The following is a 25,991-nucleotide window of genomic DNA, read 5'->3' as shown; positions in this document are numbered from 1 at the left end:
GACGTGCAATGTCAGGATGGCCGAATCTTATACAACGAATTAGCGGAATTACTATACCCCAATTGCTAATTCGAGTCCAAAAAAACTACTACGATGTTGCCACTGCAATAAAATGTTTGTAAAATAGTATAATCCTTTTTTATAAAAACACACGCCAAGATAAATTATTTATTATTTATTTCAATCCTTTGATTTATATATTTAATAGTCTTTTATTATTTACATAAATACTAGCCCGATTTTTTTTCTTTTTTTCCGTAATTTTTAGTTGTAAAGTTGGTATTGCGCTTGTATCACTTCAGGTATCAATAACATTTGGTGCTATATTTTGCGGTATAGAACAATCTATTGATGATATAGATATTGTGACCAATTTTTATACATATATTTTTTTTTAGTGGGCTTTATGGTTGCCACGGCCGCCATTGTTTTGGAAGCGGCCATGACACCATGGTCTGTCAAACTGTATTTGTTTAATTTATTATTATGTATGATAAACAGATATACAGACTACATCTCTGATATATGATAGACAGACGTTAATATGCAAGTAGCGCTTTATTGACAACCGACACTTATGAACCTATTAGATAAAAAATGGCACATGTAATGATCTATTGTTTTACCTTAAAGAGAGTATGTAAGTAAGTTTGAGTAATGTTCTTCAATTTATGGTTCCAAATCTCCTGAGGAGTTTCAGAGATACATTGGGCACTCGTTCAATACGCTAAGGAAATACCTTTGGTGAGCCCCTGACTTCGCCACGCGCCATTCTGAGAGCCAGTTCAGGTGCTACCCTTCAGCAATAACATTCTAATATTGGTAATGGGTTGTTAGACTCCAATGACTAATTTAATAAACATTGGCGAAAATTGCACCTGACTGAGATAGGGCAGCTTTAGTGCATACATTTGTCTGGTTTAAGTTTTATTATTATTAGCAGCGTGAATGAAGGTGATGTTGATTGTCACATATACACGTAATATAATGCGAATTACCAACATTTATCATCAGTGGCGACCGGTGGAACTAATTTGACGTATGAGAATTAAAACAAAAAAAACTAAAACGAATTTTCTTCACAATTTTATCATCAAGTATTCTTGGATTTCTTAGGTGCCAAATAAAGAATGTAGAAGGTTGGCGAAACCTGAAAAGTATTTTGACAGTGACATAAGTGACATTGACAGCTGTGACATTGACGTATCTGTCGTAGTTTTTTTGGACTCGAATTAGCAATTGGGGATTAGTAAAATAAACTTTTTTTGTGTCAGTAAGGGTAGAAAAAAAAATCTCTTTTTGGAATCCTACAATTCCTACATAGATACTTGCATTGGCAAATATCTCTTGTCAATATGTCATACTGTAATTTCACTGTCTACGACTCGGCCATCCTGATTTTGTGTGTGTGTGGATTGAGTGAGCACCTTCCGAAAATATAAAAAAATATGCTGATCATTTAGTAAAAGTTCTAAAACAATTGTAAAACGAATCTCTGAATTTGTAAAAAGATAAATCAAAAGATACAGCCATTAACATGTGCTCACTCAGTTCTCACAAACTACCAACGAAAACAGTGAATATATTCATTTAACATATAATATTTATATACTAACATTTAGTAAAAAATAGGCCAACCTACCTCTATAAATATTAGATCACCTAGTGACGTATTAAATTTTTTACAAATAGTTTCTTATGCTCACTCAATCCACACACTTTTGAAAAGCCGAATTTTGATGAAAAACATAAGATTTAAACCGCTATTATATGTGTATAGTTTCGTAAAAGTGAAATGGGAATTTGTAAAATACAAAACGAACCAATAACGTGTCAGGTTTTTTTATAATAAATTTTTGTAAGTGCTCACTCAGTCCACACGTTTTGAGAAAGTTAAAAATGTAAATATCTTACGATTTGTAGCACCTAAGACACTCGAAAGTACTTCAACATTTAGTAAAAATTTTTACTAAATATCCACCATCTAATATTTTATATTCGTTGTCTGGTTTTAAAGATATTCAGACATAACTTTTCTCATACAAATGTATCAAGTAGGGTGACCACACTATGTCGGCTCCTGATTTTCCCCACCTTCCCATTGTCATATTGAGATTGGGGAGTTTCGTTCAATTTTGATAATAGTTTACCGGATTTGTAAGTGGGAGCGAGAAAAGAATAACTATTTCTCGGTCCCACTTACAAATCCGGTACGCTCATCTGTTAGCGCGATTAGATTACCAGGTTCTGGTTTCTTACTAGTGAAGTATTATATTCTTTGTTTCTTACCAATTATCATTCATGTCCTTTTTAATGCATGCATGTCGATATGGTTATTATCCTGACGTCGATAAAAATTACACAATACACATCATCACTAGGCCAAGAACATAACCTAAAAACAGTTTGCAGATGGAGAATTAATATGGTATTAGTTTAATATTATCAAAATTGAACGAACGAAACTCCTCAATCTCAATATGACAATGGGAAGGTGGGGAAAATCAGGAGCCGACATAGTGTGGTCACCCTACTTGATACATTTGTATGAGAAAAGTTATGTCTGAATATCTTTAAAACCAGACAACGAATATAAAATATTAGATGGTGGATATTTAGTAAAAATTTTTACTAAATGTTGAAGTACTTTCGAGTGTCTCAGGTGCTACAAATCGTAAGATATTTACATTTTTAACTTTCTCAAAACGTGTGGACTGAGTGAGCACTTACAAAAATTTATTATAAAAAAACCTGACACGTTAGTGGTTCGTTTTGTATTTTACAAATTCCCATTTCACTTTTACTAAACTATACACATATAATAGCGGTCTAAATCTTATGTTTTTCATCAAAATTCGGCTTTTCAAAAGTGTGTGGATTGAGTGAGCATAAGAAACTATTTGTAAAAAATTTAATACGTCACTAGGTGATCTAATATTTATAGAGGTTGGTTGGCCTATTTTTTACTAAATGTTAGTATATAAATATTATATGTTAAATGAATATATTCACTGTTTTCGTTGGTAGTTTGTGAGAACTGAGTGAGCACATGTTAATGGCTGTATCTTTTGATATATCTTTTTACAAATTCAGAGATTCGTTTTACAATTGTTTTAGAACTTTTACTAAATGATCAGCATATTTTTTTTTATTTTCGGAAGGTGCTCACTCAATCCACACACATACCTGATTTTGCACGTCCCTGTTCTTTAAAATACAACTCGCTATAAGTACGGTAAACATGCGCTGCGGTGGCGAAAGACTGCGCACTCCCGCGCAGGTCAAGATGTGGTACGAGAACTATAAGAAAAAGTACATATGCGCGCAACCGACTCGCAGGTAACTTATAGCTGTGACATAAGACAAATACCAAAGAGGATCGAGTATTATAGAGAGTTACTGTCAAAGTAATATGTGTAATCACAGTGCATAGACAGACATCTCTCGACTCAAGCTTAAAACTTTTGAACCTCAGTTTTGACAATTTGGCCCATAATCTTACCTTGATATGTGTTAAAATCTCAAATATTAATATTAGCGCCATCTAGCCGAGCCCCCAAAGGTGTATCGCCATCTAGGTCACCGTACCTTTTTCTGTATGGTTTTGAGGTACGTTTTTTTCTTAGACTTTATCTGTCTATACGGACTACGGAGTTACATATGTCTTTGCCAATACTTAGTATCGGATGTCCCTAAACCCAACACCAAAATGAAAAGGACATCCTATTAGCTATAACATTTAATATAATTATGTTTCAGCCACCTCAACCCGACGCGCCTGGCTTACTGGATGGCATGCTCTGGCAGAATATTCATCCGTTAGAAGTTAAAGGTAAAAGTAACGTTTATTACAAAAAGAAAAATCATCTTAGCACCTACCTGCTAAAGGCCTAAAGGTCTGTTGCACCAAACCGGCTGTCAGTGTGTTCGCAAAACTTTATTGTATGGGAAGTTCCATACAGCTGATGAGCGTGACGATATGTCTGTTAATTTTGATGCAACTATCCCTTAGAGCCAAAAAACCCTTATGGAATCGTCATGTCCAGGGAGCGTACTTTTCATGCCGATGACATTAATCTGACGTCACGCTCCGTATAGGTGATCACAAATAGTTTTATTGTAAATTATTAATCATTAGTCGTCAATCATTTTAATCGTATACAAATTACTTCAAATACAGTAGTCCATTTACATGTGGCATAAATAATACCTACTTGAAATGTGAAACGTGAATAAAATTATTTGATTTGTTTTTGATAAATAAATTTAATTAAATAGTATTGTTAACAACATCATTACAAGAAATACGTAGAAAAGAGAATTTCTCTCTAACGTAAAGCACACCTTCTTGCGTTCATTACCATGCAAAGAAAATCATAACTTAAAATGATTGATGACTAATGATTAATAATTAACAATAAAACAATTTGTGATCATCCTATATGGAGCGTGACGTCAAATTGATGTCATCGGCACGAAAAGTACGCTCCCTGGTCATGTCCGTCCATGTGACACATCCATACTAATATTATAAATGGGAAAGTGTGTGTGTCTGTTTGTTTGTCAGTCTTTCACGGCAAAACGGAGCGACGAATTGACGTGATTTTTTAAGCGGAGATAGCTGAAGGAATGGAGAGTGACATAGGCTACTTTTTGTTTCTTTCTAACCCCCCCACTTCCCTAGCTCGTGTAGGTGAACGCTTACCATGCTTGTATGAACGAGATATGACAGGTCGACGGTTCGTGTTTTTGACATGTAACTGTGAGGTAACCGAGAGGGGGTGGGCGGCACTTTCAGCGGGGAGCGGGAGTGACCATACGATAGTACTCTTTATTATACTGTGCCCAAGGTCCCGCAGTTTCGACTGCGACTGGCACAAAGTCGTACATTGGTTCCATAGATGTAACGTAAATGTTTTCCATTTTCAGATGACGATGAAGCAGCGACCAGTGAGCAAGGCGCGCACAGCGTGAAAGACGATGACCTACCCGTTAACGTAAGTATTCATTGTAATTTTTCAGTTTTTTTTTAAGAGTAACATACAAATACCTACTTCTATACAAGGTGCTCGCGAGGAACCCGCATAACTTGAACCACGCGTTTCTGAGGCAAAAAGAAAGAAAAAATGTTATAAGAATTTAAAAATTTTTCGCCAAAAAAAATTTTTTTTTTGTTTTTTTTTTTTACTTTTTTGGACGTATTTTCACATAAAAAATTTTTTTATCCATAAAGTTGGCAATTAAAATGAGTTCCTTCATTTATTTTTCTAAAAACCAAATTATTTGGAAGTTTTTCTTGTCACATTTTGACATCTATCAATGACTACTGTGAGACTATGCTCCACAATTGCGCATCAGCGCCGTTAAGAAACCTTTTCTACTGAGTAACAATACGGAAATGTTTTTTTTAAATTGGCAATAACTCTGAAACTAGACGAAATCTAGAAAAGTTTATATGACATTTTAGTCTTAAAATGTGACCAAGAATGCCGTTAAAGTTATATGGGTTCCTCGCGAGCACAATTTATTATGTGTTAAAATTCCGGTTCTTCACGAATACAATTTGACCACATTTCAGGTTTATGAAGTCAAAAGGGACCGTATTAATTGGGCCATTTTTTTCAAAATTGTCCACCCCACTTTTTTTGTTTGGAAATTTGTATGTGGTTTCCCACTCAGAATCGCGAGCTATTTCAATCCTAATAGGAGAAAAAAAGTATCCCAAGGTGTTTTCCCATTCCGTTACCATTTTTTCATACATTTTGTATGGCGGTAACGGAATGGAAGGTTTGAAAAAATGTATGGAAATCTTGGGACATTTTTTTCTCCTATCAGGATCGAAAGACCTCGCGATTCTGAGTATTAATCGCGTAAAAAAATAGGTGCCCATGTTACAAAATAGGTACTAATTTTTCACAAGTTGTGGGGTGGACAACTTGCGGTAAAAATGGCCCATTATTATTTTTTTCTTTTATTCACAAAAAAACTTATAATTAACAGTTTACAGGAATCCTCGCCAAACTGTAACGTTTGATGGCGAGAGGCGCTCATTGTTCTAGACATTAGTTACTTAAATACAGTTTTGATATAAAACAAAAACATAATACTAATTTAAACTTTTTTTTTTCTTTAACTATCTAAATTATCTTAACTCCTGGTTGTCCTCTAATACATAGGACTTAAGTTTAGTTTTTAACATTGTTTTTGACAATTTTGGAGTCTATCTTAAAATAATTTATAGGGATGTACCGATTAGTCGCGGACTAGTCGGGAAAGCCGACTATCCGGCCACATCTGTAGTCGGCGATTAGTCGGCGACTAGTCGGCAAAAAAGGCCGATTATTCGGCACTTTATAAGTGATAGAAAAACAATACAAACACAAATGAACAGTTGATATTGTTGTATTATGAACCTATTCGTTATGCGTTTGTTAGTCAAAAGAACAACTATGATCATCACAGAAATAAATGTTCTAACTGGGACTATCGGTTTCATAGGCAGGATTCCTACCCACTAAGCCAAAAGTTAACAAAGCACCAATGTCATTCAAAAATTCTGGTGAATTTGTCGAAAATTATGTTCTGGCCGACTAGCAGATTAGTCGGCTGACTAATCAGCCACCCAAGCGCCGACTAGTCGGTAGTCGGCCTAGTCGGCCAAATCAATAGTCGGTACATCCCTAATAATTTACCATCTCTTTTAATTCCAGATGACCAACGGCCGACTATCAAGCACGAACGACAGCGACGATACGACCCCCAACCCCCTCGAGCCGCACGTCACCATCATCCCCACTCCCCCTCCCCCAAGCTCCCGCACCCCCTTACCATCCCCATCCTAAACCCCCTCGCCATGGAGCAAGCGCGGCTGCAACAAGACTTTCTGCTCAAACTGAATGAGCTGTCGAATACGCCCCTGAATTTAAGCCATTTGGAGGGGAGGAATGGCGATGTGAGAGATAGGGAGGAGAAGGAGGGGGGAAATGCGACGGAGGAAGAGAGGTAAAACTTAGGAATAAGCAGGGTGCGAGGATATATATCAATGGATATATATCAAGATATATATCCGATATATATCGATATATATCGGATATATAAGATATATATCCGATATAATATATCGGATATATATCCAGCGGGGTTCGACGATATATATCAATGGATATAAATATCCGATATTTATTATTTGTTTATAAATATTGCAATACAAAAATGGTTTTAAAAAATGTAACATTGTTAAAAATATTGTTTTTTTTTTGGGTGTCTTAATGTTTCCCTACTAAATGTTATGTTTTAGTAGAATTTTCCTTATCTAAAGTTGTATTCATAAATAATGCAACTAAATAATAATATGTCTTCCATACAAAATGGATATATATCAAAGTTGATATATATCATAAATATCGGATATTTTGATATTTATTATAAATATCGGATATTTTCGAACCCTGGGAATAAGTAAGGGAAGAGTTGTAACTCCATACATCAGTAAATTCAAGTTATTTGTAGTGACATCTAGCGACAATCACGCGTCAACTAGCGTGAATTATCAGTACTGCTACTTGTGATGAAGAAGTAATGAAGAGTCTGATCACCAATTTTTAGCTAATATTACAATAGTATTAATCAGTATTCTGTTTTCAATTCCTTCTGCTTGTAATATAAGTTGTAAACTGTTACTATATTAAATTTTTGGCAGACGAGACACTGTTGGCACCTAGTGTCGAGTAGTGGTACTGATAATTTACGCTATTTGACGCGTGATTGTCGCTAGATGTCACTACAAATAACCCGCATTTATTGATGTATGGAGTTACAACTCTTCCCTCAGGAATAAGTAATTATTCCTCTAACCCTAATTTTATTATTTTTAATATGTATCAACTTCAACATAGAGTATCTGTTAATAAAAATGTCTGAATAAGTTTCAGCAACAGACTCATCAGCATCCTCCTTGCGTTATCCCGGTATTTGCCACGGCTCATGGAGCCTGGGGTCCGCTTTGACAACTAATCCCAAGATTTAGAGGCAATAAGTTTCAGCAACAGACTCATCAGCATCCTCCTTGCGTTATCGATTTGCCACGGCTCATGCGACTCCGCTTTGACAACTCTTTAGATCTTGCCATCTGATCTTCCAACCCGAAGGGTAACTAGGCCTTGTTGGAATTAGTCCGGTTTCCTCACGATGTTTTCCTTCATCGAAAAGCGATTGGCAAATTATTTAGTTCGAACCCGCAACCTCCGGATCGAAAGTCGTACGCTCTTACCGCTAGGCCACAAGCGTTTCAGCAACAGACTATAAAATGAAAGTGTAGATCTAAATCTACAATGCCAATTAAGGGTTTATTGATAACCAAGTAAAAAAACACGTGTCGACAGTTAAGTGGTTCACTAAAAATTAAACAAACTTTATAATTTTTTTATGCTTCCTTCCTCCTTTATTACATAATTTATTATAAAATATTTAGTTGATCTTTATTATCACGATAAGTTTTACATGGACGTTGGAAACTCATGTTTTTGTAGTACACGTAGGTACATTTCATCAATATCAACTTCTACTCTACACACATCTATTGAGACAGTTTTACATCTGAGAACCTATAGTACCCGAATTTTTCCTTGCCAGATTTTTATGATAAATTGTTTTTTTTTTCTTTTCAGATTATATTTCACCGCCAAACGCCAGCACGCCATATGGGAGCACGAAGCCAAGATGAAGATCCTCAACATGGAGCTCAAACAGAAGGAGGAAATCTTCTCACTGCAAAAGCAACTTTTCCTCATCGAGCTCAGGTTGAAAATGGACTTCCTCGAAAAGGCCAGTGGTAAATAAAAACTCTTAGAAAAAAACCTTGAACGCCAATGTCGTCTATAGACGACACTTTTGACCGCTATGAACGCCAAGACCCACTAAAGTTACCTCACAGTTACCGCCTGTCAAGAACGCGACCAGTCAACCTGTTTATCTCACTCACTAGCGTGGTAAGAGTTCGCCTACACGGGCTTAAGACTGTGTGTGTAGGAACGCGTTTCTTTCATATATTTGATCGCCAGTGTCCGAGGTGTGCCGTCGTGCCCACCACGCCAAAAAACACTAAAGTGGCTATGGCGTACACTTTCAAAACAATTGTCCAACAGTCATTTTACTAATTTTAAGCAGAATCGATTCGCGTCGAATCGAGTCCTTATACGTTTAAATGCGATTCGACGCGTCGCTAATGGACGCAGTTTCATAAGAAATGCTAAAGACGAATATGAGACTCGACTCGACGAGCCTAGTGGACGCCAGGCTGTAGAGGTATTGACCTGTGGGTCACATTTTAACGCGAGAGGCAAAACGTTCAAAAGGTTAATGTCTATAGACACGCACGGATATGTAATATTACATTCGTGCATTCCGATATGAATTTCAATAACTTGTTTAGATGTGGATTAATTGTTTAAAACACCACTGTCTTTTATACGCGACAATTAACGAAGGTTTATTAAAATGCTCCTAAACACATTGTTATTAAGAATACATTTGCGTGTTGATTTAGGCGGATTAGAACTTTTTTTTGTGAACTCTTAGTCCGTTTTCACAGTATCCGATCCGATATCAGATGTCGGAAGGATTTCAATGGAAAAAATCCAAGAAGGCGCCTGTAATGTATGGGATAGCGGTCCTACATCCGATATCGGATCGAATAATGTGAAAACGCACTTATGCCTAGTATTTACTTGAAAGTCACACATAAGTGACGGCTTGCAAGGGGTTCAGAGATTTATTGATTTTATTGTCAATGGCTCCTTAGTAAACATATGCGCCTTCAAAAAATGGAGCATTGCCGTGAAATACATTACGAATCTAAAAAAATCTCGTAAAATTCTTCCTTATTCGATTCAGAAAATGATATTTAATTTTTGTTGCATGCATTATTATTGAATTATTAAATTTATATACAGGAAGATCGGCGCATAATTATGTTTAGTAACTAATAATATGGTGTAAAGCCATTTTTTTTTTCATTTATTATAGCAATGCAATCTAGTTTTAATGTGCCATTTTCTCATAAGTTTCCTTATTATATGAAAGGCATACAATGACTGAAGTGTATTTTAAATAGCTTCAGTATTTTTAAAAGTGATATTGCCATAACTTGGTTTTTTAACTTAATGTGCAATAATTTTATTATTGACAGCAATAATATAATTTTATTTGTCTGTTGAAGGAAAGTTAGGTATACGGAATGGTAAAATTCGGTGCGATTTGGAAATTATAAACTATATATTTTTTATATAAAGACTTAATTTTATTTAGCTATTTTTCGGCAGCTAGCAATTGAATGTGCCAATATTTTATGATAAATAAGTATATTATTTGCAACCTTTATCTGTACGATATTTTTACGGTGTTAATATTTGAAATAACTTTTAAATAAAAGTTTTTTAAACTGACTTGAAACAAATTCGCACCGAATGGGTAAAAATGTGATCAAAAATATCGTTATTATTTTTTCTAATATATTTTCGCATAGCGTTTTATTTTGTATCGTTTTACTTTTTAGCATAGACGTATAATGTGCTTAAGCAACCATTTTCCGCCATGTTGATTTTTATAGTATTATATTTTATATGTTTTTAAGGCAGCTTTGATAAAAAGGTATATTTAAAAAATGAAAAACTGCCAAATAATATAGCGGATTTGTTACTTTTTAGTACTTAGAAATGTTAAGTTTTCAATAGAATATATAGCCCGTCAAACGAATTTAAATATCGACAGTTAGAAAACAAATTTAAATACAGCGAAAACGATGTTTTTATTCTGTAAGAATATTGACTTAGCAAATAATTCTAACCTCAAAAATCTTATGAACATAATAAGTACCTACATATAAGTTTTTATCTGTTGATGTTTAAGATGGGTCTTCGTAATATTGTCAAAATAACGTGAAAAAACCTAGTCTTACGGTTATATGAAGTAGTTATTATAAAAAAAGTATTTATTATGAATAAGTACTGTAAATGTTAGGAAAATTGGCTAATCGTATTAGTGGTCATTGCGAAAACTGTCATATTTTATTGACATCAAAGATTAGGGCAGTTTTTTTCCTATTTTTGATGAATATATTGAGCGCCAAGCGTCTATCACATTACATATTTGAATTATATGAAAACTATGCATTCAGGTTATATATAAAAAGTAAAATTGTACTTTGCTAACCTACAACAAAAATACGCAGATGGATGTCCAATGACGCCCAAAGCGTGTTCTACCGACGTGATAAGACGTCTTTGGCGCTCAAAAGCGAAAAAATGCGTTTGATTTATATATCCGTAGATATAGCTATTCGTAACGCAAGTGACAAAATTTTAACTACTTCAAATAACTAGCACATTACAGCCCTTTATATTAAACCTCTTTTTTGGGCTGAATAGTGCTAAAGTCAGAAAATGTGCCAATACACAGAAAATTGTTGATATATAAGAAAAAGTAGTTATTACATAAATAAATACTTTTAGGTCTTTTATAGGCGACCAACACTAAAAGTATTTAATATCTGTCACATATATATGACAAGTGTTGGACCCTTGAAGATCTTTTTGCGTTTCATGATATATGAAAAATTTAATGATTAAATATAGAAGAAAAATACGTAATAACGTAGAGAAAAATGTATTAAGTAATGTACAGTATGATATTATTTTTTGTAGTTACTATTAAAGTTAGAACGAAATAAATTTACAGTACAAAAAAGTAATTTTCAATAAAAAAAAATACCTCATGTTAACAGTGTATTGTAATGATAAAAAAATAGTTGAATAGTTGTAAAAAAAGGAAATTTTAGAACCATTTTTTATGGAGGCGACCTACACCTACCATTTTTTTCAGTTTTATTTTTAACATTATTGTATCCTAAGGGGTTGTCATATTCTCCATAGTTAATAATAGACTAACATTTTTTTTTTTCAACAAAACAAATTTATATTTGCGGTCGGAACATGCATTGATTGTGTGTTAACAACATGCAGTTGTTTTTTTTCACAACCGCAAATATAAAATTGTACTCATTTAAAACCATAGATAATAATCGTTGCTCAATGTACTCTGGCAACCCTTTAAAGTTAGTACATTTCATAGCAATAATTTGGCATCAGTTACTATGTGATGTAATTAAGATCTCAGTACAGTAAATATTGTAAAATGTCGATAAAAGTTACCATTATATTTTAAACAATAAATAAAATAACCATTGAAAAAAGTATTATGCATTAATTGTGTCGTTATCTGGGTAAAGGGATCTTGTTGTCGATGGCGCTTACGTCCCGCGGCGTCGTATTTGTACACGAACATCGCTCATAACGCCGTAAGCGCCATCGACAATAGGTCCCTTTACCCAGATAATGTCACAATTTTGGTTCATCTGCCCAAATGACTTATGATAATACTGACATTTTAGTTTTAATGTTTTATGTCAGAAAAAAAAAGAGTATGGTGACTTTTGACGATATAATCCAGTTCAGTGTTAATTGAAAGTATTGAAATTCTTTTCTAATATTCTAGTTTTAAACAATCTGACAATTCGATATTATTGAAATTAATAAAGAATTTATTTTCTGTTTTGGTGGATTTTATTCGAGTATTTCAATAGTTTACCATGAGTTTTAATCCCTTCATTTTTTATGCGATAGAAGGCAAAGGAGCAGACAAGTCGCCTGATGGTAAGGGATCCCTGTCTCCCATGGACACCTGAAACACCAGAAGGGTTGGAGGTGCGTTGCCGGCCTTTAAGATTGGTGTACCCTCTTATCTTGAATGTTTGAATGTCGTATCGGTCCGGAAATACCGCAGGTCACAGTTTTTTACCTATGTAATTCTCTACCTATATTATACTAGCTTTGCTCGTGTTAGAAAGAGACAAAAAGTTGCCTATGTCACTTTCCATCCCTTGAACTCCGCTCCGTTTTGCTGTGAAAGACGGACAAACAAACAGACACACACATTCCCATTTATAATATTCTTACGGATTGTAATTTTTGATTCTACTTGTAACAAAACAATATTCATTTTATTAAATCGCTGCGTTTGTAAACTAGGTAATTTTGGTAACTGAAACTAAATTATTTTTAAGAGAAAAAAACAAACAGTAGGCAATATTATCATATATTTATTACATAAACAGAATAAAGTACTACGTACTTATTAATAATTAACTTATAATAAGGACTTACATCTTATAGTTATATGACTTTATATTTAGATATGAATATATATACAAGGCTTAACCATTCCCAAGATAATCAAGTACCTATATAGGGGCATTTTCAGAATTTGGGTCCCCCCAATTAGCGTAAGTTGATAACAAAAATTTAGTCGCTGTCAGTTTTGTGACGACAAATTAAGCATAAAATCTGTCTAAAAATTTACTTTTTTTACATTCTGAATGCAGATTATCACTAGTTTATGTAATTAACACCAAAACAATATTTCTACACAAATTTCATGCGTAACGATCGTCACAAAACTGACAGTGAGTTATTTTTTGTTAACAACTTACGTGGTGGGTCCCAAATTCTGAAAATGTCCCTAGAGAAGGATTCTCAAAAGTAAAATGTGCATGTTATAGTGCACAGACTGCCATCTATCAACACAGGAGAGGATTCAATCTGACCCATATCATTTACTGGATTAATGTTAAAACTATCTTTTGCCCTCGGCTTCGCTCGCGCTAGAAAGAGACAAAAAGTAGCCTATGTCACTCTCCATCCTTTCAACTATTTCTACTTAAAAAATCACGACGTTGAGCATTAGACTTTTTTTGTTTGTCGCGACATCTATTGACAAGTAGCAGTACTGATAATTTACGCTACTTGACGCTAGATGTCACTACAAATAACTAAAGTTACAACTCTTTCCTCTATGGTATTATAAAGCTTAAAAAAATAGTGAAGGGTCTTGTTGAGGCTGTCTTTCCCTGTTCCGCTCTTGCCACATTTTGGCAGCCACCCTCCGATAGTATTCCTCGCGCGTGTTTGCAGAGTAATATATATAGCTCTCAATGGTCGACGGATGAGGCATTCCCGTGTGTCTGAAACATATTAGTACATTTCGATCATAGAGTAAATGCGAGTTATTTGTATAGGCATAAGTGACATCTAGCGACAATCACGCATCAACTAGCGTAAATCATCAGTACTGCTACTTATCAATAGATGTCGCGACAAACGAAAAGTCTAATGCTCACCAATTTTTAGCTAATATTACAATAGTATTAATTAGTATTCTGTTTTCAATTCCTTCTGCTTGTAGGTAATATAAGTTGTGAACTGTTCTAATATGAAATTTTTGGCAGACTAGACACAGTTTCCACCTAGTATCGAATAGTGGTACTGATAATTCACGCTATTTGACGCGAGATTGTCGCTAGATGTCACTTAACTAAGCCTATACAAATAACCCGCATTTACTGATGGAGTTACAACTCAGATTCAGATTCATTTATTTCATAATAGTCGTGGTCGTAATAGGGAGTCGTGTCTAATGCGCGCAGCGGTGCAGTCGCATTGATGATTTAATTCATATAATTACGAAATCGCGCGGCTCGTCCGCTGACGGTATTTGACGCGATGGCAGACTCTAAACGGAGGCAACCTGTCGTGAACGAGTTCCTCGCCTTTCTTCAAGAAAGAGATAAGCTCATTCTGGAAGGGGCGATGGATGCGGAGAATGCTGTCCAGATGAATTCGCGTGCATCAAGGTTCACTGTCGAAGACATCTGCGAAGCGAAGAGAGTGTTGTGCGAGTCCCTAGGAATCGCCGGCACCTACGTTCCTCACCGGAGAGGAGATGAAACCGGGAAGAAGAGCCTTGAAGATATTATGAAGATCTTCAAGGAGTACAAGGACCGAATTCCGGAGTTTGTGGCGACAGATATCTCCATCATTCCGTCGTGCGATCCGGATGACGTCAACGTTCGCAGCTTGTTAAGGGAAATCGTGGCCCTAAAAACAAGTTTAGCTGTAGTTATTACAAGGTTTGAAACCAGCTTGCAAACAATCGCCGAGTTACGTGACGAAATTAGTTGTATACGTAATGCTCCTGCTCGGTCAGCGGTTTCAGACCTGACGTCCGATCATCGACCTGACAACACTAGTGTCGAGTCAGGTAGTTTGCGCGTTGACACAATTAAAAATGTCGCACGCGCCGCTCCGCCGCCCGCGCGCCCCCCGCGCGTGCGGCCGCCTCCCCCCCTCACGTCGAGCTCACGTCAGCGGGCATATGCTGATGTAGCCGCCCTAGCCGGTCAACGCAACGCCGCAGCGAACCGGGTCAGCGCACCTGCAAAGGTGTGTGAAGAACGGGCTCCAATCAAGGAGAAGTCCTCCCGCGCCGATGTGGATAAGGAGGGGTTCACACTGGTGCAAAGGAAGAAGGCGCGTAGGGCGCCTCGTAAGACTCTGTGTGGTACCGCGGAGCCGAGTACTTCTGGTCTGCGAGTTGCTACACCGAGTAAAGCGCTCTACGTGTCGCGCTTGCATTACTCCGCCGGGGCTGATGAGGTGGTGGAGTACGTTCGCCGGAAGACTGGCTATACGCTGAGGGTGCAACAGCTGCAGTCGCGCCACTACGTGCACTTCACTTCATTTGTTGTGCGCGTGCCGCGCACGCTGCAGGACACCATCGCGTGCGCAGACTTCTGGCCGAAGGGTGTGGTATTTCGGCGGTTCCGGGGCAACCTGCCGAATCCTACACCGAGTCAGACGACGCAACGGAGCCACGCTGTTACGTCGTCGCCCAAACCTAATGTTTAATTTGTATTCTTTTTTGTAATATTTATCGTTTATGTCTTGTTTTGTATTTTGTAGTTTCACAGTGCCTTAGTGTAAACTGTAATGCTGTGTTACTTTTTTGATTAAATAAATAAAAATAATACAAATTACAGTATAAATTGCATGTCAATCTACCAGAATTCATATTACGATCGTCAAATACAATAATTTCCCTCTCTTCCCTTACTTATTCCTTTAGGTACAGTTGTAGTGCGAAAAGTTTTGCCTTCGTATTGTTACGGAAACGTACGAACGTATCATGCTTTTTCAGTCAGTCTCAGAACAAGACGTACTACACTGACTAAACTATCATGACATTTACGAACGTTTCCGGAAAAAAACGAAGGAAACCCTTTTAGCAATACATCTGTATTCCTTTTTCAATTCGGAAAAGTTGTTGTTTAACCGATAACAGAGTTGAAAATATTGAAAAAGTGGAATTTTGAGCGTTGCGAGGGTGTCAAGGCACGAAGGTTAAACAAATTTTCCCATTTATAATATTAGTATGGATATATGATTCAAAACGTCAATTTTACCAGCAGGTTTAGGCATCAAGTTAAAAATTGTATGAAATTACTTTGGACTTTGAAATTACTTTGGAATTACTTGGCACCCTTTTGGATAAACTGCGACTTTGCTTCGAAGAACAAAGGGAGCCTTTACCAGTTGGTGTGGTGAAAATTAATTATATATTTACGCGGTATAATCCGTTTTCATAGTTTTATTTCAGGAGTAATGCGCTAACCGAAGACAATACTAATTTGCTTTAGTATGTCAATGTAATGTAGTAGGAAAAGACATATGTAACTCCGTATAGACAGATAAAGTCTAAGAAAAAAACGTACCTCAAAACCATAGAGACAAAGGTACGGTGGTCTAGATGGCGTTACACCTTTGGGGGATGCTCGGTTAGATGGCGCTAATATTAACATTTGACATTTTAACACATATCAAGCTAAGAATATGGGTCAAATTGTCAAAATTGAGGTTAAAAAGTTTTAAGCCTGTGTCAAGAGATGGCAGTCTATGCAATGTGATTACACATTTTACTTTGACAGTAACTCTCTATACTCGATCCTCTTTGCACAGAACAAATTACAAGTACAGCGAATAAATAATAATTTAATGGTTACGTACAAAGGCCATCTTAGCGTAATGTTAAAAGTAAAAGAAACTTACAATATAAGCGACAGAAGCTGGTGTCTTTCCACCTCTGTCATTGTCCCGTGCCACTCTTTAGGCGTCTTCCTGATTGACACGCATATCTCACACACACCGTTCATACACGTTCGCCAGTGCCGCAATATTTTTCGTGAAGACACACAGTGGCGCACTTCACATGAATTCACATGCTGAAAAAATACACAGTACATACCACAGATGCCCTGTATACCTACCATAGATCCTTTTATAATATGCAAGAATTTTTTGAAACTTAAACTACATTAAATTTAAAAGAGATCTCATAAATATTACGTACTGTAATTTGTATAGTTATAAATGTAGATCTATCTAGTAATAAGTTAATTTAACTAGGTAGAATTCACATACAAATTTGCAGTGCCATTACAGGGTTCATAGCTGTCCACAAATAAATACTGTAATAACTTTCTGTACCTATGAATTTGCAATAAATTACTGATTACTGATCAAGCAAACGTATCTACTTAGCGCGTCAAATGAACTCAGTAAAATCCACTGAATTAATTGTCCGTCATTAATCGCAGCTTGCAGCTTTCGGGCATAATTTTTTGTAAGTTGAAGTCAACCAAAAATTTTTTTTTACATTTTCCTTCAAATTTCTTTTTTTTCCACAACAATAAAAACTAGCACTTTCTAACAATGCCCCACTTGACCCAGTAACTTGACATTTAGTTTGCCCCATTTCATTTCGGCCATTTTCTATAATTAATATTAATAAATTTAAAAAAATAATACTTTTAATTTGTAGAGGTTAACAATGTTTATAACTATTCCAAATTTCAAATCGATAGCATACTTAGTTCCCTAGATATTTAGTAATGTGACAGACAGACAGAGTCGCACCTTATTTATTTATTTAAACTTTATTGCACAATACAAAAAAGTACAAATGGCGGACTTAATGCCAGATACCTTAAGGGTTCCTTTTGTACATTTGTGGTACGGAACCCTAAAAATTGACTCCTTCAGGGTTTAAAAATAAAACCGGTTCCGAGCCTTGCCTTTACCAGACCCTCTAGCACAACTGGCCTTGTCGCGCGCGAGTCCATACTTGAAGTCGCGCTTGATGTGTGGACTCGCGCGCGACAAGGCAAGTTGTGCTAAAGGGTCAGTTGGTGTGGTGAAAAAAAAAAATTATAAAGACGTTTATTCAAAAGTTTGAACACAGGTACATAATAAAAGTACACAGACATGCTTACAAACTAATAGAAAAGGTAAGTGGCTCAGCTTTGTCTGTGCCAGAGGGCCTCGAGGCGCAGCGGCCACAAGGACTGCCAGCAACGGACGCTGTTATTCTGCCACCACCAGATTTATGGCTAGCTTTAATCATAGTACTTACTTGACAAGCCCTTTGATGAATGAGTACATTCTTCAACATGGGGCACCACTGCAGTGCAATTCTCAACACCCATTTCCTCGCATCTATGAGCATGTAGCAACAGTACTAGCTGTTGTTGAATAAACCTCTTTTTCTCTTCAGTTGAGAACTGCTGCTGCCGCCCAGCAAAAGCCTATGTAATATCATAGAGGAATAAGTAAGGGGAGAGTTGTAACTCCATACATCAGTAAATGCGGGTTATTTGTGGTGACATCTAGCGACAATCACGCCAAAAAGTCCTCATATAGCACCCTAGAGATGGATCAAGAGCTCAACGCCCACCACTCAAACGATGGGAGAACGGAAATATAACCACCGTAGGGTCTTTCTGGACTAGACTGGCCAGGCAGAGGAAATACTGGAAAGAGCTGGAGGAGGGCTTTGCCAACAGGCACTGAACGACGCGCCTTCATCTGAACAAACAACCATAACCAAACCACAAAATTAAAATTTTGAAAAACCCCTGACCGCGACATAGTAGACCAATTTTTATGAAACATAGCTAAGAACACTCCCAACTAACTCAGCTTTCAGACAAAAAAAACTAAATCTAAATCGGTTCATCCGTTCGGGAGCTACGATGCCACAGACAGACACACACACAGACAGACAGACACGTCAAACTTATAACATCCTGTTGTTTTTGTGTCAGGGGTTAATAAATATCAGACCGTGTTCAGAAGAAAAGGCTATATAGATAGATAGATTGTATTGTCACCAGTCTTACATACATGTATACAAATTTTCAACATTATTGGAAGCCGGGAAGTGGTATTATATATACATATAACATAAAGATTTGACCGTCACATATCAGTGACATACAGTACCTAAACGGCCATGAAGAATACTCATCAGTTTTTGTCTTCGTAGAGCGTTGTCTCTTTCTTGCTTATGTGACGTTGACGTTGTCTCTTTCCAAACCAGACCAATGTGCATTCTTTATGGCCGTTTACTTTAGATATATAGTTATATATAGTTACATACATTGCAAGTTGAAATAAAGGCATGTAAAAAATAGCACATTTCTGCCATTTCCGCGTGGTCTTGTGAGAATTGTATATATATAAAATATAAAGATAGTAGTTCAAAACTTCAAATAAATACTTTGAAACAGAAACGAAAGTTAATAATGATTTTTTCTAATACTTACGTTAGGCAGCACAAGCACATTCATGATTAATTTTGTAGTTCGTATTTAGTCTCTTCAATAAAAACCTTTCTAGGCGAAAGTTTGCTTATTAAGCAAAAATACAACACTTTTACAGTGTTTCACAATCAAACAATACAAAATATATTGGTTCAGCTGTCAATGTCATCTGTCATAAACTATTTTTTTTTCGTCCATCGACAGGCTAGGACCATAGGCCATAACGCCTCGTTTTGAGTGGGATAATTTTTTCCAATTTTTCCTCTTGTTTTATTATAAATAGTCTTCCTTTCTTTTAATATCATAATTATGTCAAATGATCAAATCCACTGTGACGTTTCCGTATTGATTGGTTATATTTTAACATGGAAAACCGGCATGTTGCAGCCGCTGGCCCGCCGCGCGCACTGACCGCTGAGAAAAGGAAAGTACGGCCATATCGCGCCCTTTTTGTTTTTGGACAGAAAATTTTCTCTGCCGTGGAAGGCTAGTACATTTCAAATAGCATTTATTTAATTGTATTTAAAAGTTGTGAAATACTTCTATTGTAAAAACAGTGTGTTTGTGTTGGGCTGCCTCTATTGCAGGTAAAGTCTTTCTGTACGTCACTGGTCGTGAAAACAAACAAGGCTTGGGCTAGGTTCCGACTGTCATCTGGCGCACTCATTGTGGAGGGCCGTTGGGCATCCGTGTAGGAGCGCCGCTGGGGGCGCCGGTGCGGCAAGGTGGCATGTGGGGGTGATTTTTAGTGGGTATACCGTGGCCTCATTAGCCAATACGGGAGTCCCACATAACCGCTCGGCTCCGCCCTCGCACCCGAGTGGTACCCCCTTCCCCCCCTAAACAAAAAAGAAACTAAAAAAAAGGTTCCGACTGCACCCCCCGCAGGTTGCTTACCTTGTCGTGGTGGAGGGGCTTAGTAACCGTGGCTTGGTCACCCACGGTGAAGCGAAGAGGCAACCAGGGCTGGCTTGTTGCTGGGCAAGCTGGCCCGAGGAGGACGCTCCAAGTGGGCTTTACAAGCCCACTTAAGACGCGTCTGGGAGGACTGCGAGACTGTGGGAGAGAACATCCGGCAGTAGGTATGGGATGCCGCTCTGTGCCCTCCCTCGGTAGCCGACGTGGGATCGCAGGGGGAGAGGCGTGACGGTATAGCGGTGAGCCACTCCCTAGACCCACTGTGACCTTGGCGGGGCCGCAAGGAAAGAGGAGTGCTGGTATTACGGTGCGCCATTCTACCTATCCTTTGCGGCTGACTTGGTTAGCGGTGGAACCAAAGACCATTTCCACCGCTGGGCGTCGAAACATTCTGGCGCCCATGGCCTCTTTGTGGCGGACTCGAGGGGGTCCGTCACTGTACCTAAATTACCTAATATCTAATAAGCGGCCGAGGAGGAAGATGCGCCCTGTCATCTGGCGCACTCATTGTGAAGGGCCTTTGGGCATCCGCGAAGAAGCCGCACGTGGATGTGAGCGCAATAAGTGTTCTTCTCGTAACCCCGCAAGGCGGCGAGGTGGCATGTGGGGGGTTTTTAGTGGGTAACGTACCGTGGGCCTCACTAGCCAATACGGGAGTCTCATAACCGCTAGGGACCCCCCTCGCACCCTAGTGGTATGCGGAACCGGAATTCGTTCGTAAGTGATTAAAATATTAAGCGTGTTCCAAACGACCACGCGTTTCAATCTACCCCATTCTCCCCTATCGATCGATCGCTGAATTATGCAACGTTTTCCGGCAGGAAGTCCGTTTTTCTTAAACTCTAACGTAACATCCTATTGGTTAATTCATTGCACTTTCACTGTTTGTTACAGAAACTAAGCATGCGTCTAATTATCTTCGTTTCCAATGCGCATTGAGTTTGTTGAGGAGTTTTAACAAGCCTATTTTAAATAAGAATAGGTTATGATGTTTCTTCCTCCGTGCAAAATTGGTTGAACAGATTTCGATTAAGTATTTTTGTAGGAGGCAGGGCAGATCGAATGATATTCCGCTTTGCGTGGTAGGGCACAGCACAGCGGATATTGTCTCGCTCGAATCTAGAGCAGAGCCCATCTGGGGTAGTACTTCCGCCTTACAGAAGACCGCAGCCAAATAGCACTAGACTAGACCCTAGTCATAGTGTTCCTGCCGGTGAGTAAGGCTGCCAGAGCTCAACGAGGGTGCGGTGTGCTGATGACGGGAGGACTTACGGAACTAACTTGTTCCGTCTATTGTCCTTTGAGTCGTCGGCAATCCGAACTCTCCTTAGAACTTGTACACTCCTTTTTGCTGTGTACTTAACACAGCAAAAGGGAATGTACAAGTTTCTAATGGGATAGCAACGCGCATGTGACACTGATTGAGTTGCAGGCGTCCATAGGTTACGGTGACCGCTTTACATCAGGCGGGCCATATGCTTGTTTGCCATCGACGTAGTATATAAAAAGTATACAGACTTAAAGACCGCAGATGGACAAAAATGGTCACGCTATGGAAAGGCCCAGATGGTAAACGTCGCAGTGGAAGACCGAACTCTCGCTGGGACGAAGACATTATAAAAGTAGCTGGACCAAACTGGCATCAAACCGCACTACACCGCTTAAAATAGCAAACTTTGGAAGAGGCCTTCACCTGAGAGGGTTCCTTTTACATACAAATATTAAGTAAATATAATTAGGTAGGTATATAATCAAACTAACCATTCTAATACTAGTAATTAAGCAAAATGTAAATAAAACAAAACTGAAACGAACTGAAAAAATCACCTACTAATAACTTAAAGTAAAAATTAGTTATAAAGTAGTGTATTTTTAGTATTAGTTACATTGATTCTTTAAAGCAGGAAATAAAAGGCTTTTTATTTTTTATTTTATTTTATTTATTATACAGGACAGCACACTAAGCCAAATCTTGGGGTTAGTTGCATTACTAACATCCACAACCTCTGTTAGCGAGAGGGTCTGTAAGTGAGAAAAAGTTTTATTTGAACCTGGTTTAGTGGAAAACCGGATAAATGGAAAACCTGGATAAGCGAAACTAAACAGCCGGCTCCTTGCGATTCCACTTATACAGTTTCTACTGTAATTCCATAATAGACAATCGATTTGACAGTTCTTTAACTGGTCGTGGCTTGTTTTGTTTCTATAGGGAGTGAGTGAGTGTTTGGAACCATTCTTTAGGGAATTTTATTAGGAATCGAATGAAACTTAGTCCAATTGAAATTGAGTCCTCAAGCGCGGATCCAGCTTCATGCCCAGGGGGGGGTCACGTGGTCTATTTGTATGGCCAACTTAGGCTCTAGGGGGGGTCATGACCCCCATGACCCCCCCCTCTGGATCCGCGCATGTGAGTCCTATACTTTTAGAAATAAAGTTTTAGATAGAATGAGATATTCGGGCACAAATTTGTGGCGTGGGAAAGATAGGTGTACGAATTCGCGGACACACATGTGGGTCGCTGGGAGTTGACGGAGACCAGGATTTTCAAGGACGCGGGAGACCTGGTAATATTATTTACGGCTCATATCTGTGCCATCGGGATCCCACAGGTAAAAAAGAAGCTGATTTGACTAGTAGGAAAGTGCCTATTTTAAAGAAATCCTAGTCTAGATAGTAGACCTTGGTCCGATTTCAGCCGTCGGCAACTGGGAACTAGACTGGACCATGATAACTACATATTTCTTAGTAGGTCCAGGTAACTTTGTGTATATACTGTATATAGCAATATGAGCAACTCGCCCGCTCCGATATATCGTACAACATATAACTATACCTGCAGTGTTAGCAGTAGCACATGATTGCCGCGAGAGTATCTCGCCGCGAGATAGACTACCCGTCCTTATGTCATTAATACAATTAGAAGAAGACATGTGATCTATCTCGCGGCGACATATTCCCGCGGCAATCATGTGCTAGGCCTACTGTTATGTCACATACAGGTTTCGTATGACCAGCGTGCCCATAAGTAGGTGGGCCCGTTATATACAGTTAGGATTGCGATGCGCTTGCGAGCTGATGGCACTACACAATCCCTGCCAATATTACATTACATCCTTTGCCCGCAGCTTACAAACTTCAATTCAAACTCCCCCCCCCCTCTCGTTTCGAAAAAATCATTGCTGTGTACGAACCGGGGCTCGAGATGATGCCAGTCTGAGACATCTTAAGACATAACAGAAGGGGTCAATTATCCATACAAACGCTCTCGACTATTTTATTCATTCCTGTTTTTGTAATCTAGAGCAATGTTTTTTTTAACACAGATTATTATTATTTTTATTTGTGTCGGACCGTTTTGATTTTCTTGATATTTTGATTTTTAAAGACGCTGGTCAAAAATTTCCAAAAACGACCTTTTTCATTATGGCGCAAAAAAAGGTGCGGTATTCAAAATTGGTAACAATTAGCCAAAAAAACTAAAAGGTCCGACACAGATTATTTCATTGTTATTCAGAGTCTCAAATTTCATTCCGATTGATTAGGTTTTGGAGGAGGAAACAGTCGAGATCGGCACCTCGATCTTAAATATTTTTTCGTAATATCTTTTAACTGAGGTCTGAGGTGTTTTAACATTTTTATTCGATAATTCTAGTTAATAACACTAGTATATTTAACTAAAATTCCCAAATTGAAAGAGGCTCTTTTCCATTGTGGCATTTTCGCTCCTGTTGCGTATTAAAATATCCTGTTAGTATTTTGAGTGTTTACTGTCATTTTATTGAACCCTAACTGTCAAATTATCTCTATCACATTTCCGTGCTTCGCCCGCTGGTCAGATAATGTAAACAACTTAACTGTTCTTACACCGTTACTCGTGCGAATAAGATACTCTTAACACCAATATATATAAATAAATAAATATTATAGGACATTATATTGTCTTCGGTTACCGCGATAGTTACTCATGAAATAAAACTATGGAAACTGATTAACTATATCGTAGTATAATGAATTACACATTCATTATCATTACACGTGGCATGGCCCATATTGTTAGTTTGATATGTGTTAAAATGTCAAATATTAATATTAGCGCCATCTAGCTGAGCGTACCCCAAAGGTGTAATGTCATCTAGGCCACCGTACCTTTTTCTCTAGGGCTTTGAGGTACGTTTTTTTTTTAGAAGTTATCCGTCTGTACTGTGGTCTATACGGAGTTACACATGTCTTTGGTAGAATAAAAGACCCAGAAAGTCCAGATTTAGTTACTCGTAAAATCAGGTTATTTTTTTTTAAGCGCTTGGTTGGTTTACCACAGACTAAAGACGAGAAAAATAATGATTCAACCGCAAATAACTGTTTTTGCCCTTGAACGTTTCTTGCTGACGCAAGATGGTCGAAACGATGAAGTAAATTGGAAGGAAAGGAAGGAAATATTTTTCATACAAAATTTCCAAACGAAGTAAAGCCAATTAATATATGACTATTGTCTCTAGGGCGCTGATATATGCGGTAAAATAGTTCCAATGAAATTCCCCAACGTGGCTCGTATTCATATATTTCTGGTCAATCTTTACTATAAAAGTTTTAGAGTGTTGCGTTGATGTCTTTTGTTCTACATACGTTCCCTCTAGCGATCAAAACTAGGAAATAGTTTTGAATTTGAATTAGGTACTTTTATTTGTAAATCGAACGAAACAAACAAAAATAAATCTATTATAGGCGGCAATATAAATAATTTAAGTCAAAACTTGCAGTTTTTAAGGATGATGTGGCTCTACATTAGTAAATATGTGAGTGTGTTTAGTAAAACGTCCCACTTTGTCGGTTACCATTAAGGTGAGCTTTACTTGTATCTTTATGCGAATAAACTGACAAAGCGGCTATATAGCAATCGACAAAGTGGGACGTTTTCCCGTGCACGCTCACATATTGTGCAAAGTTTAAGCACACTAAGCTTCAGGGTAATTCCATGTAACAGAGTAATGTAAGTGACCAATTATTTGCATGTTTTTTTATTCATGGTGCTAATTTAAATATCAATATATCTAAGGATTAAAAGTAGGCTTATCTAGAGATAAATTAAGACTTCAATTTGCATCATAAATAAAAGAACATGCAATGAAGTGGTCACTTACATTACAGTTACGTGGAATTGCCCTTCATAGTTTTCGTTAAAAAAAGTATGTAAAAAAAGGGATACACAAAAATTACAAGCTCAAACTCATGATCACTTAGCTTAGATAAAAGCTAAGTGATTCTGCCCTTTTATCACTAATATGAAATGTGCGTCCACAATTGATCTTCTACATTTTGAATGTGCAATGTAATGTACCTGTGTGGTGACGGGTTTAGAATTTCACCACCCCCTTTCTTCCCGTGGGTGTCGTAGAAGGCGCCTATGGGATATGGGTTAAATTGTGGTGTAGGCGAGAGGCTGGCAACCTGTCACTGCAATGCCACATTTTCGTTTTCTTTTAACCCCTTATTTGCCAAGAGTGGCCCTGAAGCTTTAGTAGTTTCATGT

At 37.6% G+C, this 25,991-nt stretch overlaps 1 protein-coding gene across 1 annotated transcript in view; it reads left to right on the top strand.

Annotated features, from left to right (window-relative positions):
• The window catches only part of LOC125238661, a 37,549-nt gene extending 24,942 nt beyond the window's left edge, over nucleotides 1–12,607 (top strand). The window contains 5 exon segments of the mRNA XM_048146053.1: nucleotides 3,760–3,832; nucleotides 4,930–4,997; nucleotides 6,711–6,792; nucleotides 6,795–7,002; nucleotides 8,667–12,607. Coding sequence (XP_048002010.1) covers nucleotides 3,760–3,832; nucleotides 4,930–4,997; nucleotides 6,711–6,792; nucleotides 6,795–7,002; nucleotides 8,667–8,838 — 603 coding nt within the window. The 3' untranslated portion in view covers nucleotides 8,839–12,607.
• Nucleotides 12,608–25,991: the final 13,384 nt, after the last annotated feature.

The sequence above is a fragment of the Leguminivora glycinivorella genome, chromosome 24, assembly GCF_023078275.1.
Source record: "Leguminivora glycinivorella isolate SPB_JAAS2020 chromosome 24, LegGlyc_1.1, whole genome shotgun sequence".
NCBI lineage: Eukaryota > Metazoa > Arthropoda > Insecta > Lepidoptera > Tortricidae > Leguminivora > Leguminivora glycinivorella.
Note: the sequence above shows the minus strand (reverse complement) of the source record. Positions and strands in the feature narration are given on the sequence as shown.